This window comes from Squalius cephalus (assembly GCF_949319135.1).
Source record: "Squalius cephalus genome assembly, chromosome: 22".
Lineage (NCBI taxonomy): Eukaryota > Metazoa > Chordata > Actinopteri > Cypriniformes > Leuciscidae > Squalius > Squalius cephalus.
This window is the reverse complement of record NC_137143.1, coordinates 3,682,659-3,707,949: the sequence shown is the minus strand read 5'-3', so window position 1 is coordinate 3,707,949 and position 25,291 is coordinate 3,682,659. Positions and strand designations below refer to the sequence as shown.

General features: G+C 37.5%; 2 protein-coding genes across 3 annotated transcripts; both read right to left on the bottom strand.

Annotated features, from left to right (window-relative positions):
- Nucleotides 1-7,926: 7,926 nt before the first annotated feature.
- Nucleotides 7,927-17,191, bottom strand: hoxc11b (homeobox C11b). 2 transcript variants are annotated; one of them, XM_079858172.1, is made up of 3 exons: nucleotides 16,463-17,191; nucleotides 15,405-15,666; nucleotides 7,927-7,983 (listed from the first exon to the last, which is right to left on the bottom strand). In XM_079858172.1, exons 1-2 carry the CDS (start codon nucleotides 17,094-17,096, stop codon nucleotides 15,434-15,436), a joined length of 867 nt encoding a protein of 288 aa, XP_079714298.1. In that variant the 5' UTR covers nucleotides 17,097-17,191; the 3' UTR covers nucleotides 7,927-7,983; nucleotides 15,405-15,433. The 2 variants fall into 2 exon arrangements, with proteins under 2 accessions (XP_079714298.1, XP_079714297.1); XM_079858171.1 differs by lacking the exon at nucleotides 7,927-7,983 and having other exon boundaries at nucleotides 14,930-15,666.
- A 3,837-nt stretch (nucleotides 17,192-21,028) lies between these two features.
- Nucleotides 21,029-23,137, bottom strand: hoxc12b (homeobox C12b). Its single transcript, XM_079857182.1, has 2 exons — nucleotides 22,533-23,137; nucleotides 21,029-21,998 (listed from the first exon to the last, which is right to left on the bottom strand). The coding sequence occupies exons 1-2, from the start codon at nucleotides 23,080-23,082 to the stop codon at nucleotides 21,760-21,762; spliced, it is 789 nt and encodes a 262-aa protein (XP_079713308.1). The 5' UTR covers nucleotides 23,083-23,137; the 3' UTR covers nucleotides 21,029-21,759.
- Between the last annotated feature and the right edge of the window lie 2,154 nt (nucleotides 23,138-25,291).

Below are 25,291 nucleotides of genomic sequence, written 5' to 3'. Positions count from 1 at the left end.
GAAAGTGCCATATCTGAAAGAGAGCTGGAGGCAGAAAATAATCGGGACAATTTTGAGGCCAATCTTAAACCCTGTTTAAAAGTGCCGAATGCACCAGAGGCCAAAAAAGTGTAATTACTTTTACATCATTGTTAAAAGATTTGTAAATAATCCAGTTTCAGTTTATATAGATCTGATTGCCAGACACTGATTTTTTTTCATCATGTTTCAGGGCTCGGGATGCGAACAGGGCACAGCGAAAAACAGAAGAACGTTAAGCTCTTGAAAGGTCAGCACAATAGTACTGTCATGCCAATGTGCACAATTTATGTTTTTTTTATTTTTGCATATGTATATGTTGCCATCACTAGACTAGTTGACTAGGTGGTGTATCTTTTGAAAGGGAACCGTCCCAGTGACAGCTTTTGTACCTTTTTTTCTGAGAGAGTACCATGGTACATACGCCCAAGTAGCAGTGCTTCGCCATCTGAGAATATAGTTCCCAGTATGTATGTATACGGTTAGAAGATGGCTGTGTCTCATGTGACCTTGTTACGCTGTGACTATACAAATCATAACATGTAAATAAGGAAAATGTTGGCGTTTATTTTGTCACTTATTGGGAGCAGTATGCTAGCTGGAGCCGTTTACCTCCAGTCTTTGTGCTAAGCTAGGCTAGCGGTGGGTGAGTCAGACAGAGTTACGGCACGTACGGAGATGAGAACTCTAACTCTGCGGGATGCGGTGAATAAGCTAAAGCTTATTTATTTTTCTCGCACGCGCTCGCACCTTTTACGAGTCCATCAAACAACTTAGGTGAGTAGGATCAGTCAACAAACACGGTAAGTCATGTCATCTTCTCCTCTTATTGTTACTTGCACCTCATGCAACATGTTTAGCATATCCTTCTCTGTCAGCACAGGATTTACATGTGATAAATGCAGGGAGATAGTAAAGCTGACGGGGAAGATTTCAGAACAAGAGACACGCATCCAAGCTTTAATCGAGGTTAATTGTAAGAGCGTCAGGGCTTTAGATACTGCTTTGGATGCGACTAGCTTAGTGAACTCTGTACATTGTTCGGTTCCAGCTAAAGTAGAGCCCGTGCAGCAGGGCAACTGGGTGACGGTGAGACGCTGTAGTCGGGGGAAAAAACACTGCTCTTCCGTTCCGATTACAACTTCAAATAGATTCTCCCCTCTCAGTGAAACACCCACTGTGAATCCTGTTGAATGTGCCCTAGTTATTGGCGATTCTATTACACAGAACATGAAAATAAAGACACCAGCCACCATAGCCACATGTTTGCCGGGAGCCAGAGCGCCTGACATCAAAGCAAATTTATGTCTTAGTGCTTTTAAGTCTTAGAGCTCAAACATGACAATCTGGGGCTCAGGTCAGGAAGCAGACAGACTGGCTTACACGACCGTCTGCTAGCTGTCTCACGTCACCAAGGACAGATAAATCCCATCACATAGAGCCTCTTTCACGTAGATATCATCACATAGAGACTGTGTCTGTTCCCCGAATTAGGACATACAAAAAAACTTCCAAAACCATCTAAGGGTAAAAATTTAATTGGTGTTCAACAAATAAAAAACAGATATAATACAAATGAGCAAATGATAAAGCTTGGGTTGCTGAATATTAGATCCCTTACTTCAAAAGCACTTATTGTTAATGATATGATTACAGACTATAATCTAGATGTGCTGTGTTTGACAGAAACCTGGCTAAAACCAAACGATTACATTACTTTACGTGAGACCGCCCCGCAAGATTACTGTTATAAACATGAACGTCCTCATCTGAAACGCAAAGGGGGAGGTGTTGCTGTAATTTATAGTAATATTTTTAGAATTAATAAGAAGTCTAGTTTCAAATATATATCTCTTTTGAAGTGTTGGTGCTTAATATAGCAATATATAGTGTAAATGATAAATCCTGTTTGAGATTTGTGCTGGCTACTGTATACAGGCCACCAGGGCACCATACAGACTTTATCAAAGAATTTGCTGACTTTCTATCAGAGTTAGTTCTGGCCGCAGATAAAATCGTAATTGTTGGTGATTTTAATATACACGTAGATAACGAAAAAGCATTGGGATTGGCATTTAAAGATATTCTGAACTCTATTGGAGTTAGACAACACGTGTCAGGACCTACTCATTGTCGTAATCATACTCTAGATCTAATATTATCACATGGAATAGATGTGGATGCCGTTGAAATTCTGTAGCGGAGATGACATCTCAGATCATTATCTAGTCTTGTGTAAACTTCATTTAGCCAAGGCTGCAAAGCCGACTCCGTATTACAACTATGTTAGACCTATCACTTCTGCCACTAAAGATTGCTTTATTAATAATCTTCCTGATCAGTTTCATCATCTCAGCATCCCAGATAGCTTAGAAGTTTTAACTTTTAACTCTCTCTTTTCCAGCACTTTAGACACAGTTGCTCCGTTGCGCTTAAAGAAGATTAAAAAAAATAGTCCAACACCGTGGTACAACGAGCACACTCGGGCCCTTAAGAGCACTACAGCACAGCAGTAATTACTTTATGAACTTCTTCACTTATAAGATTGATAATATCAGGGAGAAAATTATAACTATGCAACCGTCTACTACAGTATCGCATCAGGCAGTGCATTGTAGTGTCCCTAAGAAAAAAATCGATTCATTCATTGCTATGGAAGAGGAAGAATTCTTTAAACTTGTTAAATCATCTAAATCGACAACATGTATGTTAGACCCTATACCGACTAAGCTACTGAAAGAGATGCTTCCAGAGGTCACAGATCCTCTTCTTAATATCATTAATTCGTCTTTGTCTCTAGGATACGTACCAAAAACCTTTAAGCTGGCTATGATTAAACCGCTTGTTAAAAAAACGCAACTTGATCCTACAGAATTAGTCAATTACAGGCCGATCTCGAATCTACCTTTTCTGTCAAAGATACTAGAAAAGGCAGTATCCTCACAACTACGTTCCTTTTTAGAAATAAATGATATCTGTGAGGATTTTCAGTCAGGATTTAGACCGTACCATAGTACTGAGACTGCTCTCATTAGAGTCACAAATGATTTGCTCTTATCATCCGATCGTGGTTGTATCTCTCTATTAGTGTTACTCAATCTTAGTGCTGCATTTGAAACTATTGACCACAACATTCTTTTAAATAGACTCGAAAATTATTTTGGCATTAGTGGAATTGCATTAACATGGTTTAAATCATACTTATCTGACCGTTATCAGTTTGTAGCAGTAAATGAAGAGATGTCTCATCGATCACAAGTTCAGTATGGCGTACCACAAGGCTCAGTACTAGGACTGTTGCTTTTCACTCTGTACATGCTACCCTTGGGAGATATCATTAGGAAGCATGGAATTAGTTTTCACTGTTATGCTGATGATACTCAGCTGTATACTTCTTCACGCCCTGACGAAACTTACCAATTCACAAAATTAACGGAATGCATAGCTGATATAAAAAATTGGATGACTAGTAATTTCCTACTACTAAATTCTGAAAAAACAGAGATTCTAATTATTGGACAAAAAACTTCCTCACGTAATAATCTAGAATAATGTCTAACACTTGATGGCTGCTCTGTTAAGTCTTCATCGTCGGTTAGGAACCTGGGTGTGCTCTTTGAGACCAATCTTTCATTTGAAAGTCACGTGTCTAGTATCTGTAAAACTGCATTTTTCCATCTTAAAAATATATTTAAATTACGTCATATGCTCTCATTGACAAATGCGGAACAATTAGTCCATGCGTTCATGACATCAAGGCTAGATTATTGTAATGCTCTTATGGGTGGTTGCCCTGTACGCTTAATAAACAAACTACAGCTGGTCCAAAAAGCAGCAGCTCGAGTTCTTACCAGAACCAGGAAGTATGACCATTTTAGCCCAGTTCTGTCAACACTGCATTGGCTCCCTATTAAACATCGTATACATTTTTAAATATTGCTGATTACTTACAAACCACTAAATGGTTTAGATCCGCAGTACTTGAGCGAGCTCTTAACGCATTATAGTCCTTCACGTCTATTGCGATCTCAAAATTCACCAAAACTTTGGAACAGTCTTCCTAACATTGTCCAGGAAGCAGACACACTCTGTCAGTTCAAAGCTAGACTAAAAACACATCTCTTTGACCTAGCATACACATAACACATTATAGACTTTTATAATTCAATGTTAGGCTGCATAGATTAGTTCAGCCGGAACCGGGAACACTTCCCATAAATCCTGATGTACTCGTTACATCATAAGAAGAATGGTGTCTACGCTAATATTAGTCTCTCTGTTTATCCCGAGGTTTACTGCAGTCCACCGGATCCAGGCTGTATCCAGATCTGATGAAGGACCTGCACCTGGACACGACGACAACGCAGTCCTGAAGTGTCAACTAGTATCTCCCCTGTGAAGGCCTCCGTCCCCTCCCTTTACCTCTCTACAGATAATGCGGTGTTGGGATAATTCCGGGGCCGTTAACATGTCGCGTTTTTTTGCGCGTCCAAATTCAATATTTCAAATGTACGTGCGCGGCAAGAATTTTACAATGTCGCAAGCGCACAGCAGGTCATGTGACAAAAACCAACCAATCAGCTTCGGCCTTTCCGTAACAACATCGAAAGCTAATGCAAGGGCTAGAAATCAATGAATCCGTTGCTGATAAATGGGATACGGTGGCCCAGTAGTTCACAACACAACGAAATTTAAGAAGCAAACAAAAGTTCACAACACAACAAAATGAATCCACAACACAACAGAAAATGTACAACAGAAGGGATCTAGGCTTATAGCCTACTGTCCCAATCACCCTTAGTTCACCCTACAAACATTTTACTTAATTTAGGTTCTGCCAGGTAATGAGTGAAAATCTTAATGATGACCAGAAAAAAAGAATATCAATTTATCAATATTCAAAATATAAATTAACTATGAAATAACCTATGCAATAACTATACTAACACTAGCCTAAACTAATGATAACATGTGCTGTCCAAATCACTCAAATGTTACAAAATATTTTTAGATGTTACAAACTTATCCGGTCCCCTACCTGGTTACAGGCTCAGAGAAAGGAAGGCTGCTCCCTGCTGGTGGACACTTGCAAATTCACACTCTTGACTTTAGGCCACATGTTGAGTTGACCTTGGTCCAGTTCACATATCAGATGTCTCCAGAAGTTTCCACAGCCGAGCTCACAAGTTAAAGGAACAGTTCACCCCCCAAAAATCTGCCATCATTTCCTCACCCTCATGTTGTTGCAAATCTGTATTAGTTTCTTTCTTCTGCTGAACACAAAAAAAGATTTTGTGAAGAAGGTTGTTCACCAGTTGACAGTATCCATTGACTTCCACATGCAAAAATTATATGAAATTCAATTCAATTAAATCGTGAGCTAAACGTTGTTAAAACACAAATGGTAACACAAATGGTATTTACAAACATAGTAACGTCGTAGACAACAAGCTACAACACAATTTTCCCTCAAAACTAGCTTTATAATATAAATGGGTCTCTATGAGCAGGCGGCTGAGAGACAGTCAGTAGGGACCATCTGCAAAGTGCAATGTTATTAAGTTATTAATGCAATGCAACCTGGTTTGACATGATTGGAGGACAGTGACATCTAGTGTTCATTGATGTGTTCATTTTAAATTGGACTCAATGGATTGGGGATTTATTAATTGATACCAGACACATTTATTTTACAACACTGGTCAAAAGCTTGGAATAATTAGTCTCTCATGTTCACCACAGGCAGCATTTATTTAATCAAAATAGGCCTACATTAAAAACATATATTATATATATATTTTAAAAGGTAATTTATTCCTGTGATCAAAGCTGAATTTTCAGCATCATTCATAACTTTCAGTCAGCCTCAAATAATCAAATTAATTGTACCAGGTTGGTTTATCTAAACACACATTTTAGTTTGTGTTAAACAAATTAAGAAACAAATCTGAACACATGAACAGTTTCCAATAAGCACATTTCATTCCATAAACCCTACAATGTTCTGCATTTCTATGACTATGCACTGTGGAAGTTAACAGAAGATGAGTTATATTAAAGATAATGGCATTGCAGTTATGCAAAAAAATAAGCCTTTTTTAAGATTTCAAATTCCATCAAATTGAATTGAATAATCCTTACGTGATTTAATTGAATGAGTTGAACAGTCCTTAATCAATTATTCAATTAAATTACATGAGGATTACTCTCAATTCAATTTGGTGGAACTTTACTAATTAAATTGGGTAAATCTTAAAAAAGGCTTACAATTGTAGCTCTGTAGATGCAGTTTTTAATCTATCGCCTAGAGCTAAAAACGAAGCAAGCACAAATACATTAATCTGTAAAAATACACAATATCTACACCTAAACAGAACTATAGGTGAACATATGCATTTAAAAACCTGTATATGTGACAAAAAGGCTTCAGAACAGCTTTTTTAACTTCATTGAGGAATAATTCCGATTCATGAGAGATTGCACTTACTTTAGATACAAATGTTGCGACAGGAAAGGTAGGCCTACGTCTTTTATCCATTTAATTTGTTTTACAAAAAATATTGTACCTACCTTGCCATATTGGTTTAATTATTTTCGGTACACTGTCAGTTGCACAATACTTTATTAAAATAGAGTCCAACATTAGGATTATGTGCATTTTACACGGGACGTCGTTTGCTTATCAAATGAAAACAAAAAAATTGCTAATAGCCTATGATGAAACTGAACATGCGGCCTCCAAAACACACTGTCACAATTAACTAACAATTAAATATGAAACAAGGTAGCCTACACTTATTTTGAAACACCCCACGAAATCACCATGTTCGCCAACAATATCAAGTCATGTCTACCAACAAAGCAGGGAGATCGTTGCTTTCAACCTCTGGGTTTATATCCCCAATTCACCCACTGGAAGCCATAGAATTTTTTACTGGCCACCATATAAAACCGAGGAAGATGTTGAAAGGATAGAAATGATAGTGTAGGCTATTGTAGAGCCGGCGGCGGTGGTTCATTTACAATGCCATTTGAGGTGTGTGTAGCCGAAGGAAGGGTAAAACTTGGCGGAAATGCACGGCCTTGATGAAGGCCAACTGACGTAATGAAGACAGTTTCTTTTTGTCGCCAGGAAGTCAATCTCAACAACATAAAACTACCTAAACCACGCATCAGCTGAACAGGCTAGCTACACTTCAAACCGTTCCTTTAATATATTTAGAGGTGGATATGCATGTATGTCTATATCCAATCAAATAATACGACATACGGAAAAAATACTCAAAGACACATGAACGCCATTAAAAATATGAAAGCTCTCTGAAGACAATGAGCATGAGACCACAATAGGCCTACATCTAAAACAACAGACCGCACAAATTCGACATCTACGGTAACCTATTTCCTGAAATATGAAAACATAATCGTGCTGTTTAAAGGGATAGTTCATCCAAAAATGAAAATTCTGTCATCATTTACTCTCCCTCAAGTTGTTCCAAACCTGTATTATTTCCTTTCTTCTGCTAAACACAAAATAATCTATTTTAAAGAAGGTTGGTAATTAAACAGTTGCTGGTCCCCATTGACATCCATAGTAGGCTATTTTTTTTTCCTACTATGGAAGTCAATGGGGTCCATCAGTCGGTTACCGACTTTCTTCAAAATGTCTTCTTTTGTGTTCAGCAGAAGAAAGAAAGTCATACAGGTTTGGAACAACTTGAGGGAGAGTAAATGATGACAGAATTTTCATTTTTGGGTGAACTATCCCTTTAAGTCATAGCCTAGTGCCAAAGTGTAGGCTTACCTTATCCATGCCGCGACGGCTCGAGCTCCTGTTTTTCTACTTCCACATATTAATTCCATCACTCTGCTGTCCTCGCATTTTAAACCATTATTATAAAACGGTCCCAGAGTAGCAGCCTCTCGAGGGGCGAAGCGCCTTTGTGCACCATGTGAAATGAGCTCCTGAGAAAAAAAAGATTTATTTTTTATTTTTTTAACAAGCCCGTCCTACTCTTCACATTAAAACGTATCATTGTTGCGACTGCTCTTTGTAATATGCTGGTAAAATATGAATCTGACTGGCACTCTATTGGGTCCATATACTGACGTTTTTTTTAATGATATTTACTTTCTGTGACCACCTGGATGATATCTGAAACAATTCGTTCCACTTCGTGCTATGTTCCACTTTTTTTCCCAAACTCTGATTAATGAAGAACTGCGTTCAAACATTCGGTATATTTATAGATCTCTTCGCCCAAGTAGAGTACACTGTAGGCTATTACTTTTAAATGCAATAAAAAGAAAAGAAGGGTGAGAATTGAAAAACGAATTTACACTCATTTACACTTGAAACATGTTTCATTAGCTTTAATATGTAATTTATATCTTTTTAAATTAATTGTAATATCGTTTGCTGGCTCCTCGGTCCTCCAGCCAGTAATCTGGAGACGCGAGGAATGGAAACAAGGATGCTCAAATTAGAAATGAGAAGCACCCAAATTGGTGCTTTCTCGTATACTCGCTCATATGTCCTCCAGCCCGTGACCCGGAAACAGATCGAACTTAGTCATCTCTCAATTCTCTAATTATGGGATTCATAGAGAATGGGATTCATAGAGAAATTTTGCAAGATATTGCTTGAGATAAACCAACTAACATCTTTCCAAAGTTGCAAAGTATAACTGCACGACCAAAAGTGAAGAAGAGTTTCAGTGTCATTCTGACAGAAAGAGCAATTAGTGTCAAAATCAGATCTGAATTTTTCTTTTAAAGACATTTTTGACAGGGTAAATATTATGAATTAATTTAAAATATATTTATTTTACTTTGTTTGTGAGGAAAAACCTTTGTTGTATGGACCATATATTTTTCCAATTTAAATGATCAAAAAGTCCATTCCAATATGAGATTGCAGGAGGGGCAGAAATAATGTTTTCAAGGTATAGAACTCTTACTTTATAAGTTTTTTTCAGTGAAACATATCTCACCAATAGGTGTGTTGCAGGTTCAGGAGAAGATAATGAACCCAAAGAGAGAGTATTATTTTTGAAAAGCATGAGTATGCCAGATGGAATAACATCCATATGTGGCAAACTCTTTGGGAGTTAGCGGTATATTATATTCTGAAAGAAACTCGTTATTAAACGAGCTGTCTAACATGAAATATTCCATTTCTGAACCCGTGATTATAGAACAAAGACTTATTCTTAAATAAAATATTCCTACTGTTGGAAAGCTTATTTATACATTGGAATACTTGATCACTCGAGCGTCACTTCACAGCGTCATCATCAGCGCTCAAAGGATCTGTCCTTATGTTGTTTTAGTTTGGTTATTTAAGAAATTTATAATAAATAATAATAAAGCAAGATGCCCTGTTGAAATATGTAAGATGTGTGGTTTATTTAAACTGCAAAGGTAAAGTATAAATTAAAATGATTGTAACAGATGTGAAGGGGGAGGAGAATTTACAGTTTATCGACAAGAAAGACTTCCGCATAGATACACCTGTGCATCCTCGCTCATAACTCCTCTGGAAGCCTCCTCACTCCTCGATCCTCGCATCCTCACGGTTCAATTAGAGAATTGAGATGTCCTTCAAGATGGCTGAGCTCGATCGGTTTCCTGGTCATCGGATGGAGGACGGAGGAGCGAGGAAACGAGGAGGGATATTGAGAAGCACCCAGTTTGTTAGCATCCTGAGGAGTCATGAGGAGGATACTCCGGTCCATCCTTCTCTCGCATCCTAAGGGGGTGGAGCTCAGATGCGAGAGAAGGAAGCGAGGAAAGGAAATGCATCCTCGACGAGGAGTGTAAAAGCTTTCAAAGGAGCTTACAAGGCAGTAAGGAGAAAGGCAGGGTGGCTATGAGCAAGGATTCAAAGGTGTATTCTACAGAATTCTTTCTTGTCGTATTCTGAATGCCATGCATCCCTAGTTCTCAATCCTCATCAACAACTAACTAAAATCCTTATCAATGAATATGATGCCAATCTCCTTCATCCAGGGCCAGAAAGAGTCCTTGCAGAGCTCAGACGTCAACTATTGGATTTTAAGAGTCATGAAGAAACATCAACTCATCTGTGTTGAATGTCAAAAGTGGCGTGCCCAACCTAACATCCCCATGATGGCAGATCTCCCACCAGTTCGTTTTTACAAGACCCCCTTATATTCCACTGGAATGGACTGTTTTGGCCCATTTACTGTAAAAATAGGACAATGAACTAAAAAGAGATGGGGAAATAGTCTTCAAGTATGATCACCTGATGCCTCCATCTGGATCTGCTTGAGAGTCTCCACACTTATGCCTTCTTGATGTCTCTGGAGATTTTATAGCTAGAAGAGGGAAGCCTTTCCAGCTCTTCTCTGATAGTGGTACCAAATTTGTTGGAGGGAACAGAGATTAAAGAGGCCTATAAAGCAATGGCACCTTGATAAAAGATCAATTAGCTGAACATAAAATCTTTTTCAGATTTATTCCTCCACATTTTGGTGGTATTTGGGAGAGAAGAGTAAAGTCAGTGAAACAAGCCTTGAAAGTCATTGTAAAGGAACAGACAAGTCCCTGAAACTGTCCTCCACACTGTTCTCATTGAGGTGGAGGGCATTGTGAATGTCAAGCGTATCATCGGATATTACAGACCCAGACCCAATCACACCCAGCATTCTGCTCATGGATCACCATGACTCTTCTCTCCTATAAGTAATGTATGACTCCAGCAATCTTTTGGGAACCAGGAGACGTAGGCCTAACCAAATACTTATAGATCTATTAATCCCTATCTGCCAAATTTCCATGAAAGACAAAAATGGCAAAAGGACAACAACAAGCTCAGGGTTGACCAGTGCTCATCATGGACCCACAAGCCCTCTGGCCAGTGGGTAAGGTGACCCATACCTTCCCTGGACCTGCATGGACGTATAAGTAATACAGTTGCAGTTCAGGTTCAAGATCGGACTTATGTTAGACCTGTGGTTTGGTCAATCCCTCTTCCCAAACTTGGATGATGACAACACCAATCCTTCCACTTAGGAAGGACTTTCTACCAGGTTCAAATGTCCTGAGCAACATTTGGGAGCAGCTATGTATGAAAGTCCAACAACATATATATCTTTATTAATGCTTGAACAAGCCTAGACAAGTCAAGATATGCCTGAACAAATATCAGGGGACAGTCCAGTCTATATGTATACAGGTGGAGATAGCCTACTTGTTTTTTTTTTGTTTGTTTGTTTTTTTGCACAATATGGACTGGTGCATGTTTGTTGTTCCTGTGAGTACTTGATTAAGAACCCACATTTTCACTTAGTGCTAACCGAACCCTCTGAGCGTCCCTTATGCTCCTATTAAAAATAATAATAGTTATTTTTATTTGGGGGTTAGTTTTTTTCACATGAATAACAAACTGATAAACTGATGCAATGTAAGTCGCTTTGGATAAAAGCGTCTGCCAAATGCATAAATGTAAATGAAAACTATAGTTGGCTTACGATGCTTTCGGGAAATGCACCCCCGTTTAGATAAGCAACAAAATTGTTTTATTATTAAGTCGTTCCATTAATTTATAGAGCGAAGCAAAATGTTCATTTTATATTAGCCTAAAATTAAACAGTTAATCAATTCAATTCAATCAATCTTTAATCGATTATTTTGAAAGACAAAACAAACCAAAAAAAAAAAAAAAAAAAACCCAGCAACGTTGAGAACCGCCCTCATGTTCTCCTTATCCAGACACGTCATAGCAGAATTCCCTCAGATATACCTGCGCTTTTTAAAGGTAGACAATGTTTGACCTCCTTAAACAGATTGTTTAATGCATTATTATCAAAACATTATTCATTAATCTTGATTAATTATTTATTATCCATAACGCCTACCGTGCTCATTTTCTTTTTAAAGAAAATTAAATAGTAACCAGTGCTTATGGGGTTAAATGATAAAACAAAATGTTTGTTTAATTGAAAGCAGCGCCTTTAACCCTCTATGGTACGGTGTTGCCTCCAGGCAACATAGTCTATTTTAGCTTTTTATAATAAAAGCTTAATAAAATTTAATTGGTCAATGCTCTCTAAGGGGAGGGGAACTCAAATACTAACCGTTGAAAATGCATAAGAGTGGTCACATGACCCACAGGGGTCCATTTTGATCCCTCTTTCAGCACACGTGCACATGTCACATGGCTCCATATTTCTCCACTGAAAAGGGCATTTTTCACTAATTTCTGTCCAGATAATCAGTTACAAAAAATCTGAGTCACCTTCATTGGTAAGTAAAGAAGTATTTTCAAAAACTTTACATTATATATCATCAAATATTTAATAGGAAATTACATAAAACTGCATGTTGCCTCGAGGCAACATTGTACCATAATGGAATCACATAAGGCCATACCAGGCATACTAGGTTTGAATACTTGAAAGTATATTTTATTTGTAAGGAAAGAAGTTTGAATTATCTAAATGTATTTGCATTTTTGCAAACTGAAAACTCAGCATGGTTCGACGGGACATTTGGCCACTATTGTGGGAAATCGGACAAATAGTGGGTTCGTGGGACGAGGGCGTGGCTTGTGAGTGGTCAGCGGGGGCCGACTGGTTATTTGGCCACTATAGTGGGTAATCGGACAAATAGCGGGTTCGTGGGACGGGGGCATGGCTTGGGACCGGTCGGGGGGTCAACGGGACATTTGGCCACTATAGTGGGCAATCGGAAAAATAGTTGGTTCGTGGGACGGGGGCGTGGCTTGGGACCGGTCAGGGGGGTCAATGGGATATTTGGCCACTATAGTGGGTAATCGGACAAATAGTGCGTTTGTGGGACGGGGGCATGGCTAGGGACCGGTCAGGGGGGTTAACATGACATTTGGCCACTATGGGCAATCGGACAAATAGTTGGTTCGTGGGACAGAGGCGTGGCTTGGGACTGGTCAGGGGGGTCAAAGGGACATTTGGCCACTATAGTGGCAATCGGACAAATAGTGGGTTCATGGGACGGGGGCGTGGCTTGGGACCGGTCAGGGGGGTCAACATGACATTTGGCCACTATAGTGGGCAATCGGACAAATAGTTGGTTCGTGGGACGGGGGCGTGGCTTGGGACCGGTCAGGGGGGTCAGCGGGACATTTGGACACTATAGTGGGTAATCGGACAAATAGTTGGTTCGTGGGATGGGGGCGTAGCTTGTAAGTGGTCAGCAGGGGTCGAGGAGATATTTGGCCACTATTGTGGGTAATCGGACAAATAGTGGGTCCGTGAGACGGGGGCATGGCTTGTGATTGGTCAGCGGGGGTCGACGGGACATTTGGCCACTATAGTGGGCAATCGGACAAATAGTGGGTTAGTGGGACAGGGGCGAGTGGCGCCAAACTGAGGATGAAGGTGGCGCTACTTCTGGGGGTCTCGGATAATCGGGGGGCTCCTGTCAGGCCCCTGGGGGGGGGGGTCAGGCCCCCTCTGACCCCACACTGGTCATTAGGTCGGCCAGGGAGGTCTTCCACATGTTTGATCTTGCTGTTGTTGAGGCCTGGCTCCTCTACCGGAGAGACAGCAGAGTTAGGATGAGGTTCATATTAGGATAAGGTTATGGTGATTATTAATGTTTTAACCTTGAAACAACACCGATTGTAATGTTTTGATATGATAACTTGATGATATGATGGTTTGTAGTTATTGCGTTCCACGATGGTACAATGTTGCCTGAGGGCAACAGTCGGATAATAAATGTTACTTTTTATTAAATATGAAATGTGTAATTCATTAAAAACTTGACAAATATGTTTGTTCAAGTGTTTAGTTAAAGAAATTAATGTTTTCAATAAATATATACATTTTTTCTTCATGAAAATGTCAAATGTTTAAATTTGTCCATTGTGGTACAATGTTGCCTTGAGGCAACAAACTTTTAATTAATAAATAAATTTAAAAAAATATGATAATGTTTATTGATATTGTTATAGTGTCCATTTTTAAGCAGGAAAACCATACCAAACAATTTTTTCCTCACTGATATCATATTGCGTACCATAGAGGGTTAATCAGTAAAAAAGTAGATTTTTATGTGTTAGGAGCAGACTTTTTTTCGTAACAAAAAAAAATTAACATGTTTTTAGACCTCTTAGTTTAAACACCGACTTGACATGTTCTTACATATTTATATGTATAAAATGTTGTGAAAGCACTACAGCTACAGATATCAATTGTGCCTTCACTTTCTGACAGCAGAAAGATTCTCGGTTGAAGGAACAATCGCGTTTTGAAGTGGATAAACACATTTCATCAAAGTTATACATATTGAACAATACCCGTTCTTGACTTAGGACAACTTTGATGAACTTTTTTTAACCACTTCAAATGTTGACTACTGTACTTTAAAAGAATACAAGTACAAGTGCTAATTTCATGTAATGTTTTCGCACACTTAATCGGAGGTTATTTACAATTGGATTAAAATGTAATTTAAATTGATATGCAATTAGTTGACTATAAATATATACTATTTTAATTACTTTAAAAGTAAATTAATAATTATATTGTATTTTAAATATGGTTAAAGTGTACTGTCAAATGTACTGAAAATGCTATTGTTAAACTAAGATATAGGCTACATTAATGCCATTCATATTGATGCTTTATGTCACGTATTTAAACATGTTTGTAATTACGCATTTGATGAAGTTGCAGTTCAGTACATATTAACCTCAGTAGCCTATTTGTTCACTTCAAATGTAAATCAAATAAGCCTAACAGGCTATATATAGGCCTAATAAAGTACTTTATATGTAATTTATGTCAACACATCAAAATAAGTGTTTTTTTAAAGCATTATGACATTAGATGATTAAAACATAACGTTTTTTTTTTCTTTTTTCTTTTTTCTTTTAAGTAAAACGTTAAATTACAAAATGTAGCCTATTCTTACCTTGACTTGACCGAAAAACAACATTCTTAGTCATTCATATTCATATCTGATTTACTGGATTTTTTAAACATTATAGGCGAGTTTGAACATTATGCGAGTATTGGAGATGATTTATTTTCGTTTTTTTTTTATATTTATGCACGTCCAATCGTATTCATTTTTGCTTCTTCACGGCATATGAACGCAAACAATAAAATGGTGCGAAGAGATTTTTAACACTGCGTTGGTATTTTCAGCAGCTTGTTGAAGCAGAGGCAGTAATGATAATAATTACAACAGCTTTATAGAGGTTAAGTAGCCTACTGTTGCATTGAAACATACAGCATAACGAAACATGCTTTTTCATTGTCTCCGAGTTGACGCAAATGTTTGTTTGTATTTGCACAGCATATCTCGGAGAAACATTCACTCTATTCACAACTATACACAAAGATCGGTTCCGTTTCCTTTCAAAAGTCACATACTTTTTGTCCCTCGAAGAAAAGTTTACAGTTCACAATAGGGGGTTTCCAGAAAAATATTGCAGGTGAATTCGGCTTAACTTCTTTTCTTTCATCCGTCTGTTCTGGAACCAAATCTTGACCTGTCGGTCAGTGAGGTTTAACATTCTGGAGAGCTGAAGCCGTTTCTCTTTATTGATGTAAACATTAAAGAAGAATTCTCGCTCCAGTTCTCGGATCTGAAACTTGGTGTATGGACATCGCTTCTTCCTCACTCGTGGGGTAGCTAGCGATTAAACAAGAAAGAGAGAGGTCAAAAACTGCCACAGCAATGCTATTATCAAATGATCAATTATTGGCTTTATTTCATTATGGATGTATCACTACCAGCAACTTTAATAATGAAAAACAACAATATTAGTAACAGCCTAGGAAATCTATTTGTTACTAATTAACCTTTCCTCCCATAAAAAAAAAAAAAAAAAAAAAAAACCCAACAACAAACATGTAAAATATTAAAACATAACTTTGGCAGTGCATTTTATGTCACGTGCCACAATTAAATAAACAATAATAGAATAAATGGAGAGAACGATCTAGTCTATACAGTCTAGGCTATTCAAAATGATACACTATTGCGAAGTAACAGGTTTGTTTTCCCTTTAATGCATTTCTCAGAATAAAGTTATTTTCAAAAACGCATTAAACTTTCTGCTAAATTATAGAATTAGGTTTTTGCTGTGGTGGGTTTTATTTACAGCGGCTTTCCTCTTCTCAGATGCTAAAAGCAAAGTTCTGCTCAATTGCTTTTTACTAACATCCCTTAAAACGTTCGATACAAGTTCATGATCAAAGTTACTATTTGTCACCATTGCTTCCTCGCACAATTTGACAGACTAACACATTGTGTGAAACATGGTGTTTTTTCAAAGACCTTTCCCATTGTAAAAATTCTTCCCGCTCACAGAAAAAGCTGTAGCCAGGTCATAATAAAACCCCTTGAATGCTTATAAAACTCCACATAAAATCTAATACAAAACACCGCTCTAGCCAACATTTTACAGCGACGAACACATACTAACCGAATTTGGTTTGGTTGTCGTTTTTTGTCCCCGACGAGGTTTGAAAAGAACCCGAGGTTCTGTTTTTCTCATGCTCTTTCTCTACATCTCCAGCACTGACGAGGACTGAAGACTCAGGCTTTCCAGAGCTGCCTTTCTGCAAACAGTTATCTTCCAATCCGCTATTGGAACAGTCCAAAAAACGACCAAAACTTTGCGAAAAAACGTTGGTCTTTCCAGTGCTGGAGTAAAAGCCAGTGCTGGAATGGTTAATACCCGGGTGATAATGGTGGTGACTGTAGACATTTTCGTTTTTCATCCACTTTTCCGTCATGGTGGCTGACGGCGGAAGGCAATCTCTGTCCTCCTCCGCATAAGAGGAATAGTTCCCCCTGTGGTGCCACTTACCCGACTGATTCAACTCATATGATAAATCCCTGACTGGCGGAACTTGCGTGAAGTTAGTGGAATACGAATATGTGATTTGCCGTGACTGGGCTTGTGGTAAAAGCGAAGAAAGGGTAGAATATTCTGGGGCGTAAAAGGTTCTGGGGAGGAAGAGTTTTGTGGCGCAGTCTGCCCGCTCTCCAAACTCGGAAGTCCGTTGTTTACAAGACTGGGAGCAGAAGTTACCTAGATTGAAAGAGTTAAACATTATTCCCTTCAGTGCTCCGGTAGATCAAAATGAATGCTTTGGATCCGAACAGAAGAAAAAAATTGGGAAGGCGAGATGACACGTTATATCCCACCACTAACTCGCTCTAAGACACGTGATCCAAAGTAGAAATTCTCGTATATCAATTTAGAAACGTTTCACACGTTGGAGTGGTTCACTCAAGGTAAAGGCGGCTAAATTTACTGTTTCAAAGACGACGAGATCATGGTGCTGTTAGTTTTTTTTACATAATATTTCAATCCAAGTATGTACTTGTAATGCCATATTATGGCATATAATAGCCTACACATTTGCAGGACAGAGTGTTACAGTTTTCAATAGTAGGCCTATTCAAAAATATTGTAATGAATGTGCCTTGAGTGCATAAATAGAAAGAATTATGGCTTTCTGCCCTCAGACATAACAAGAGTTAAATCTCCATAATTATGTCACAATGATGATGATGATATAGCCCATATAGCAAATTTTATCATACATCACGAAGTTGCATAAAAACCTTCATGATGTAGGCTATGATAATACAATTTCAAAAATATATTTCTATGTAGCCTATATGTGCGTCTTTTTGTCTCTGAAAAACAACGTAATGGACTATTAATTAGTTTGAGGTTCTTGTTAGTTTCGGGTTGGTATTTGGTTTGGTTAGGTTTTCTGTCGCCCTTATCTAACACATCTGATCCAGATAATCAGCACATTTGAGCTTCATGATAAGAGAGGTATACACAATGTGCAGTGCTGTGCAGGGCCAGGAAATATGCATGAAGGCCGGTGTAAAAGTCCAACCCGATCTCACGTCAGGGCAGTTCGTACGTATTTTACGAGGTGGCTAATTCGTACGAATATACGACCTCACTCGTACGAATTCGAACGATTTTTGCTAAATCGTACATATTTTACGAGTTTCCCAATTCGTATGAATTCGTACGAATGGCCTACACCTGACTCCGCCCCTAAACCTACACATCACTGGGTTTAGCTATAGCCTACCTCGTACTCACTCGTATACGAATTGGTCGAGTCTGTCATTTTCTATTTAACAAACAACCGTATTAGAAAGCTAACTTTGCAAGCTGCCTGTTTCATTATGAGGCAGCTCTGTCATAATATGTTATCATAAAACAAGCAAATGGCAGGCGTGTGAAATTGTGTTATTGTCCCTCTAGACTCACATCATTTTAATTGGATGTTAGCCAAACTTTTCATCTTGCTTGCTTGTACTGTGAACAGTTTCAAGTATTAACTAGGGCCGTGTGTATAACAAAAAATAAAAAGGTCAAGAGAATGAGCAGCAGCAATCGGCAACAACTTTTAAGAGCTGGACCAATGAAACATCCTGCTATATAGCACATTCGCATTTAAGCTGGCGACGAAAGAAATGCCAACGGTAGGAATATGTGCAAAACAACAACAACAACAACAACAACACAAATGTCAAGACTGACATGCAATATAGGGTGTTTCATATCGGGATGGTTATGACAATTTTAGGCTACTCTAAAATAAATTATCCCTTTCTGGTCAATTTTATTTCAAATCAAATTATATCAAATTGTAACAAGCCTAATAAAGTGTATACAATTTTATTAATTTAGACAGACGTTTCGAACTTGGCTACAAGTTAGAACTTCAGAATGGTGTTAGGCCTATTACAGAAGCGGAAATGTAAAGAAAATGTTAAAGTGCAAAAGTTTATATGATGAGCAATACATTTCAGAAACAGAGATGTGAGCAACGTATGGTTGAAATGGGTGTAATTGGAGAACTTTTGAATTAAATAAAAATAATTCTTTAGGCGGGAAATTAAACGTGTGTTTTATTCCTTTCTGTTTAAAATGGAGTTCTAACGCAGGACATTATGACTCTTTACTTCCCGCAGGATTCGGTTGCAGTAAGTCATACACCCTGTAGTTTCTCCTTTATGATGTTTAATTTCCTCCGCTACTTCCTACCGTTTTAAATTCAGAGAAAGAGTGCTGGTGTTTGAAGTTGCATTTAGAATCACTTCATATATTATATTTATGCCCTGTTCTTACTGCAAAATTGTTTCTTCCTTCCAATATATCCAAAGCCATTTTCCTGTCACACTAAATTAAGGTGATTTTTTTATATCGTCTTCCTTCTCTACACTGACAAAACAAATCGAAAACCTAAATCTAAACTCAACAGATCGTTCTTTAGGGTTTCAGTGGTGGTGATTTTAGAGTTGAATGTTATTAATTTTAATAGACACGTACAATGGCATGCTTTTCTAAAACCTTTTTATTATTTATTAATCTTAATTTAAAATCCTCAGGATTATCAAAAAGGCTATAAACATTTTATTGATTAGTGAGAAAATAACAAATTAATCTTTTCTCATGTAACCTAAAATTTGCTTTACATTAAGTCAGAAATGACATTTGATTTGAGTTACAAATTAGGTTACAACAAAAGTATATAAAAATAAACTTTAAAACATCTCTGTATATTCGCGTGAACATCTTAATGCCCAATCCTCCTAAAAATCATAGACATGTTTATGTTCAGTAAAACCGTTTAATACGGACCGACAGACCTTTACAACAGCGGCACAGTGCAGATTATTCGTAATAAACCGCAGGAATAATTTCATTACCTCTTGCTTTTAGTTTCAGGACACAAAAGCGAGTGATAATGAGAGGAAATGAGACTAAACATAAAAGATCTCAGAAAGTTTCTTAAATTTCATTCGACTTAGTTCGACTTACAACAATAACATAGTAGGCCTATTTACTATTAGTAGGCTAATATTAATCTTTCCGTTCGGCACTGTTTTATATAATGTTCAGAAACAAGTCAAGAATGCTACATGCTTAGAAATACATTTATGATTACAATGTGTTTGTCTGATGAACGTATTTGCTACATAAAATCTAAATACTTGCTTTAATCATCAAATAATTAATGACAATGAACAATTGATTGTATGCCTGTAGATTGAACTATTTCTGCCGAAATTGTATAAAAACTGTAAAATTAGTCATGTTTTTCAGTGTTTTTTTATTATTATTATTATTTTATGCATTTAATCTGTAGCCTACTATTAAGATTCACATACACTGTAAAAGGTGGTAACCATTATCTTAAGTTTTTTTCTACCCTTAAGTTTAGTTTTGTTGGTGTTGGCTAATATATTTAGGTTGGTTAGATGATATATCATATTTTTTGACCTAAATATAAATAAATTCGCAGGTTATTTGATTAAACTGTCATGCTATTATTTTTGTCCTATTGCTATCTCAAAAGATCAGTGACAAGGATGTTTCCTGATTTCTGTTACATTTAATACAGTTAAAAAACATTATTGTATGACAGTTTTGTTTCCTTTTTGGATCAGGAAGCTAAATGAACATTTTTAGGAAGACATCTGAATGTTTACTCCATCTTCTTCTCTCACTCCTCCCACTGCCACATTCAAGGTCGAGTCCACGCCACAGCCAGAGGCTGTAAAGAGCCCGACTGTCTCAAAGTCGAAACCTTTATAACAAGGACATTTATTGTGGAAAGACAAATGAGTGCTATCATCATGCATGCTGACGTCCAAAAATGTATTTTTTACACTTATACGCAGAAGCGTTAAGCTATCAAAGCATTATTTTTTTACACAACCTCGGACATTGGGACAATATTAGTGTACATAAAAAATAAAAACCATGACGGGTTGGATATATTTTGGTGAGAAATGTTAAATTTGAGCGTGTTAAAAACAAACTTCCAAAAGGTTCATAATTCTGACTAGCAAATTTAGGCTATTTCACGAAACCATATGTAGCAAGAACAATGATTCATTTTCAGTAGGCTATAATTTAGACTGCTAAAACTAGAGACACATTTATGTCAGATACAGTTAAGAAACGTTAGGTCAGACAATAACAGAGAACAGACAACAGGTAATCACATTTTATTGGAAATTAATTGAACGCTTAGCCCCACACTGATACAATCATTTAATGGTTAATGCTTGGTGTAGCAGACATTTGCCATCCAAACATCAGGAAGACATTGCACTGATTATAAAACGTCATTACCCACAACAGTAGTATTATAGCCTATATACACTGCTATCATGTACTCCGTTTTAACAAATATATAATTAACACAGCGTTCTAGAGGAAAACACAACTGACCGCACTGAGAAAGACGGCAGTGAGTGAATGTTCGAGCGTTGTAAACATCACATGCAAATATCACAACAGTAGTAGGCTAGTACTTGCAAAAGCCTGGCACCGTCCATGCTGCTCTTTGGTCTGGACTACAACAAAGAGACAAAAAAGATCATAATTTCATCTTGAACTACAATCTTAGAAGCCTCAATGCCGTCAGGTGGCTCTAACAAAACCTAATAAAGCCTATTTGTCCCTTCAGGTTCAAGCAGGATCATGCTTATTGCAGTTGTAAATTATATAAATTTAGTCGTGACTCGTGAGATCGGGTTGGTCTTTTCTATTTTACGCATCAACTATTTCGTTTAAGCTGTGTGCACGGTTACTTAAAGTCCAGTCAAGCTTCAATGAGAGCTACTATTTGGAAACCGCGAACTGATCCTCCATTCATAACAAAACAATCAGCACTCATCCCGATGTTTTATGAATCATCTCAGATCTCAGTCAGGATCCGCCTCGCTCTAAAAGTAAGACAGAGCCTGTTCCCGCATCAAGAGCCTTTTCTTCTTCATGCGACGGTTCTGGAACCAGATTTTGACCTGTTGGTCCGTGAGATTGAGCTGGTCCGACAGTTCCCTCCTCCGCTGTCGAGTGATGAACTCATTGAGGATAAACTCACACTCTAATTCATTCAGCTGAAGCTTCGAATAGGGTTTACGCTTCTTTCGGGTGTGTGTGTGAATTGGGAACCACAGCGCACCTTAGAAAAAAAGAAAATTCTGCAATGATTTTTGTTTATGTTTGCAAGACAAACGCACAAGCTACGAAATTCACTTATTTGAAAGCGCACAATGTCCAACTCCTTTTAGAGAACATGCATGATTTCTCTTCAAGATCCTCCACGGCAAGCAATTTTGCATTTAAAAGACGTCTAATAGCCGTCCATACACAGCTCTGAAGTCTAGGCTAAAACAAGACAAAATTTGGGCTGTCAGTGAAAATTTAATAGACGTCTAACCATAGCCCAAGAATAGACTAGTCATCAATTAGATCAATTTGAAATGAAACCAAACACCTTACAATCACTGTTGACTTTGCTATATGCTGGAATATCACATCTCGCAAGTTATTTTGGCAAAAACGACATGTAACCACATTCAAGGTTATTTTGGCTAGAAGTGTGTTACTCATTGCCAGACTATATCGGGTCTATAGTTAACCGAAACGGTGAAATGATGGCTATTGCTTGCTGGGTCATCTTCTCATCTAAACACAACACTTTATAAAGACTCACCTCCGTGTATGGCTGTGTGGATGTTAGGGGATGTCAGGGGACTCGTGATGCCCGGTGGGGTCTTGGACCCCTCCATAACGAGTGAAGAACCAGAATCGGATTCAAGGGACCGACACGATGGAGGGTTTAGGGTTAAATGTTCGGCAGTCGTTAAGTAGTCATATTTGGAGTAATTTTCACCGTTGTCCATTCCGTTCAGATTCTTCAGTCCTGACACTGATGAGTTGTCCAGTTTAAGACTGGTATTGTTATTGTCACCAGCACCGCTGGTGGCGCACGCACTCTCACTATAACAACATCTGTTTTCTTCCTGCCGAGGAATGTCGCATGATTGAGTGTATGTGGAGTTTAAAGAAACATAAGATTGTGGGTATCCAGTACATGGTTCCGATGGGTTCCAAGACAAAGAGAAGACATTGTGTCTTCTTGAGGTTTGTATCCCTAGCGGTTCGTCCGACGCACGGAAATTGGAGAGATAACATGCATCTCTTGTATGAATGTTAACCAATTGTCCAACAAACCCGGGATTAAGGAGATTGTGCTCGCCCATTTTGGCGGGCCCGACTAAGAGTTTATAGTTTATAGCAAATCTGGCATTAACGTATGGGGAAACCAGGCTGAGCCCTATTGGCTGTATAGTGGTCACATGACACTGGTTGCGAGTGAGTTGCAGAAGGAGCCACCCACAGTGTTTCGTGTCTGACAAAGTATTAGCTTGGTTTATTAGGTTTTTTTTATATATATATATATACTATAATGCCTTTTATAATGTACACTTCCAAAAGAGATTTTTTTTTCACTCAGTAGCCTACTGATAACCTGGTAGTTTATATTACGTGCATAAAACTACAGATTTGGATGTATTGTTTTTAAATGTATATTATGTGTGATTTAAAATAATTTACACATTTAGGTGTAGCCTACTTTTTATTGTTTATTATTTTGTCAGCGAAACAATCTCATCTCATTATGCAATGACAAGCATCAGGATAATTTGAAATGTTAAATTAAGTTATGTTGCGCGCTTTATTTTGACATTTTAACATTTTAAAGCATCTAGCTTAAAACACACAAAGCAAATCCAGGTTCAAAGACATGCTCTCCTTATATTTACAGTATGGTATATCCCATAGCTACTAATTACATATTCAACAGTGTAATTAGATTCCTGTAGCCTACTTCTTTATCTCTCTAAAAAGTATTGAACTCTCTGAATCCGTTATCAACCTCGACCAGTTGAACAAAACAAGGATACATAACTGCTCTTTTAATTCTTTCAAATAAATAATAGAAAACTACATAAATTATTCTTGAACTGACCAAGTATTTAAGAGAGGTTACATGAAAACATACATTTTATCATTACACGTTCATTTTTTATGTTAAATTCACTATTGTTCTATATAGAATTTAATTAAATTTCAGACTAAAAAATGTCAAGTTTTCAAGGGCAAAGTACTTAGTAATGCATTACAATAATAGCAGGCTATATTTGCATTAACTACACCCCCTCACAAATACGTTTGTAAAAACAAATGTAGGCCTACATTCAAGACTTCTCTCTCAAATTACATTACTTTAAAACCAGATACATGTTTCCATTCAGTAGTTTTAACTCAAGAGTAGTTTAGTCTGTCATTTTATAAAAGGCAGAGAGCGTCCATTACGTCATCGTGCCATCATCACCATTAAAGTCCATCTTAAGTGCAAAGCATAGAACATTAAATTGAGAGCAATTGAATTAGCAAATTACACAGGAAAGTCGCATCAACATCATTCATCCCTTCAGTGTGTATTCGTCATAAACAATTATACATTAGGCTATGTGTTTCATGGAACTGTATAATAATATGCTATAGCTAGCTGTACATTCAGGGTTATTTTTGTAAGACAAAGTATGTAATTTGATGAATAATTGGAAGAGTAAACCAGTAAAGTAGCATAGGATGGCACACACTCCATCTTCCTCCTCAAGGTGTAATAGTAGGCTATTTCTCTTTCTGAAACGTAAACATTTTAAATTCCAAAATATGACAACATTTACGCCTAAAATTAAATCTAATTGGTTAGTTCACCAATTCTGTGATCATGTCGTTTCAAACCTAAACCTTTCGCTCATCTACAGAGCGCAAATGATTTTTTAAAAATAATTTATTATCATTTTTGCGCAACCAATACATGCATGGACACTGTAAAAAATTTCTAACCTCTCCAAGTCAAAATTTTCTAGTGACTGGTCACATCTAAATTTTTAAATTGGCCCAATTGCAATTCTTGTTGCAATAGTCTGTTAACATTGGCTCAATGAGAAATAATACGTCAGACAAATTGAAAAATTTAGATGTTATCAGTCACTAGAAATTTTTGCCTTGGGGATGTAATTTTTTTTACAGTGTAGGCTATTCAAAAACAACAACAACAACAACAACAACCTTCCAACGCAATCCATGAATCGAGTTTTTTATTCTAAGACTTCTGATAAGCACGTTCAAGTCTTACAACTAATTAAATGAACATGAGTATACCTATAAACAATTATTTAATTGCCTGCCTTAACATTTTTAAAATAGCCTACAGTTTTTCTCATGATCTTAACTAGTAGTTTATATCCTCTGTTGTACTGAAGCTTCCCACTTCTGTGTCGGTTCAAGGTCACTGTCTAGTACATGTGCGACACATTTAAACAACAGTCTCGGATTCTGTGGACTTGAATCACACTAACGCATTCCTTCCATGACCTTCCCTGACCTTCCCTAACA

What these genes read in the sequence shown, in the direction of transcription:
- hoxc11b (XM_079858172.1), bottom strand. Translation starts at nt 17,096, where the DNA reads ATGTTTAACTCTTTCAATCTAGGTAACTTCTGCTCCCAGTCTTGTAAA. An exon ending in CGACAACCAAACCAAATTCG is followed by an intron (nt 15,667 to 16,462) that starts GTTAGTATGTGT and finishes TTTAATCGCTAG; the next exon opens with CTACCCCACGAGTGAGGAAG.
- hoxc12b (XM_079857182.1), bottom strand. Translation starts at nt 23,082, where the DNA reads ATGGGCGAGCACAATCTCCTTAATCCCGGGTTTGTTGGACAATTGGTT. An exon ending in CCACACAGCCATACACGGAG is followed by an intron (nt 21,999 to 22,532) that starts GTGAGTCTTTAT and finishes TTTTTTTCTAAG; the next exon opens with GTGCGCTGTGGTTCCCAATT.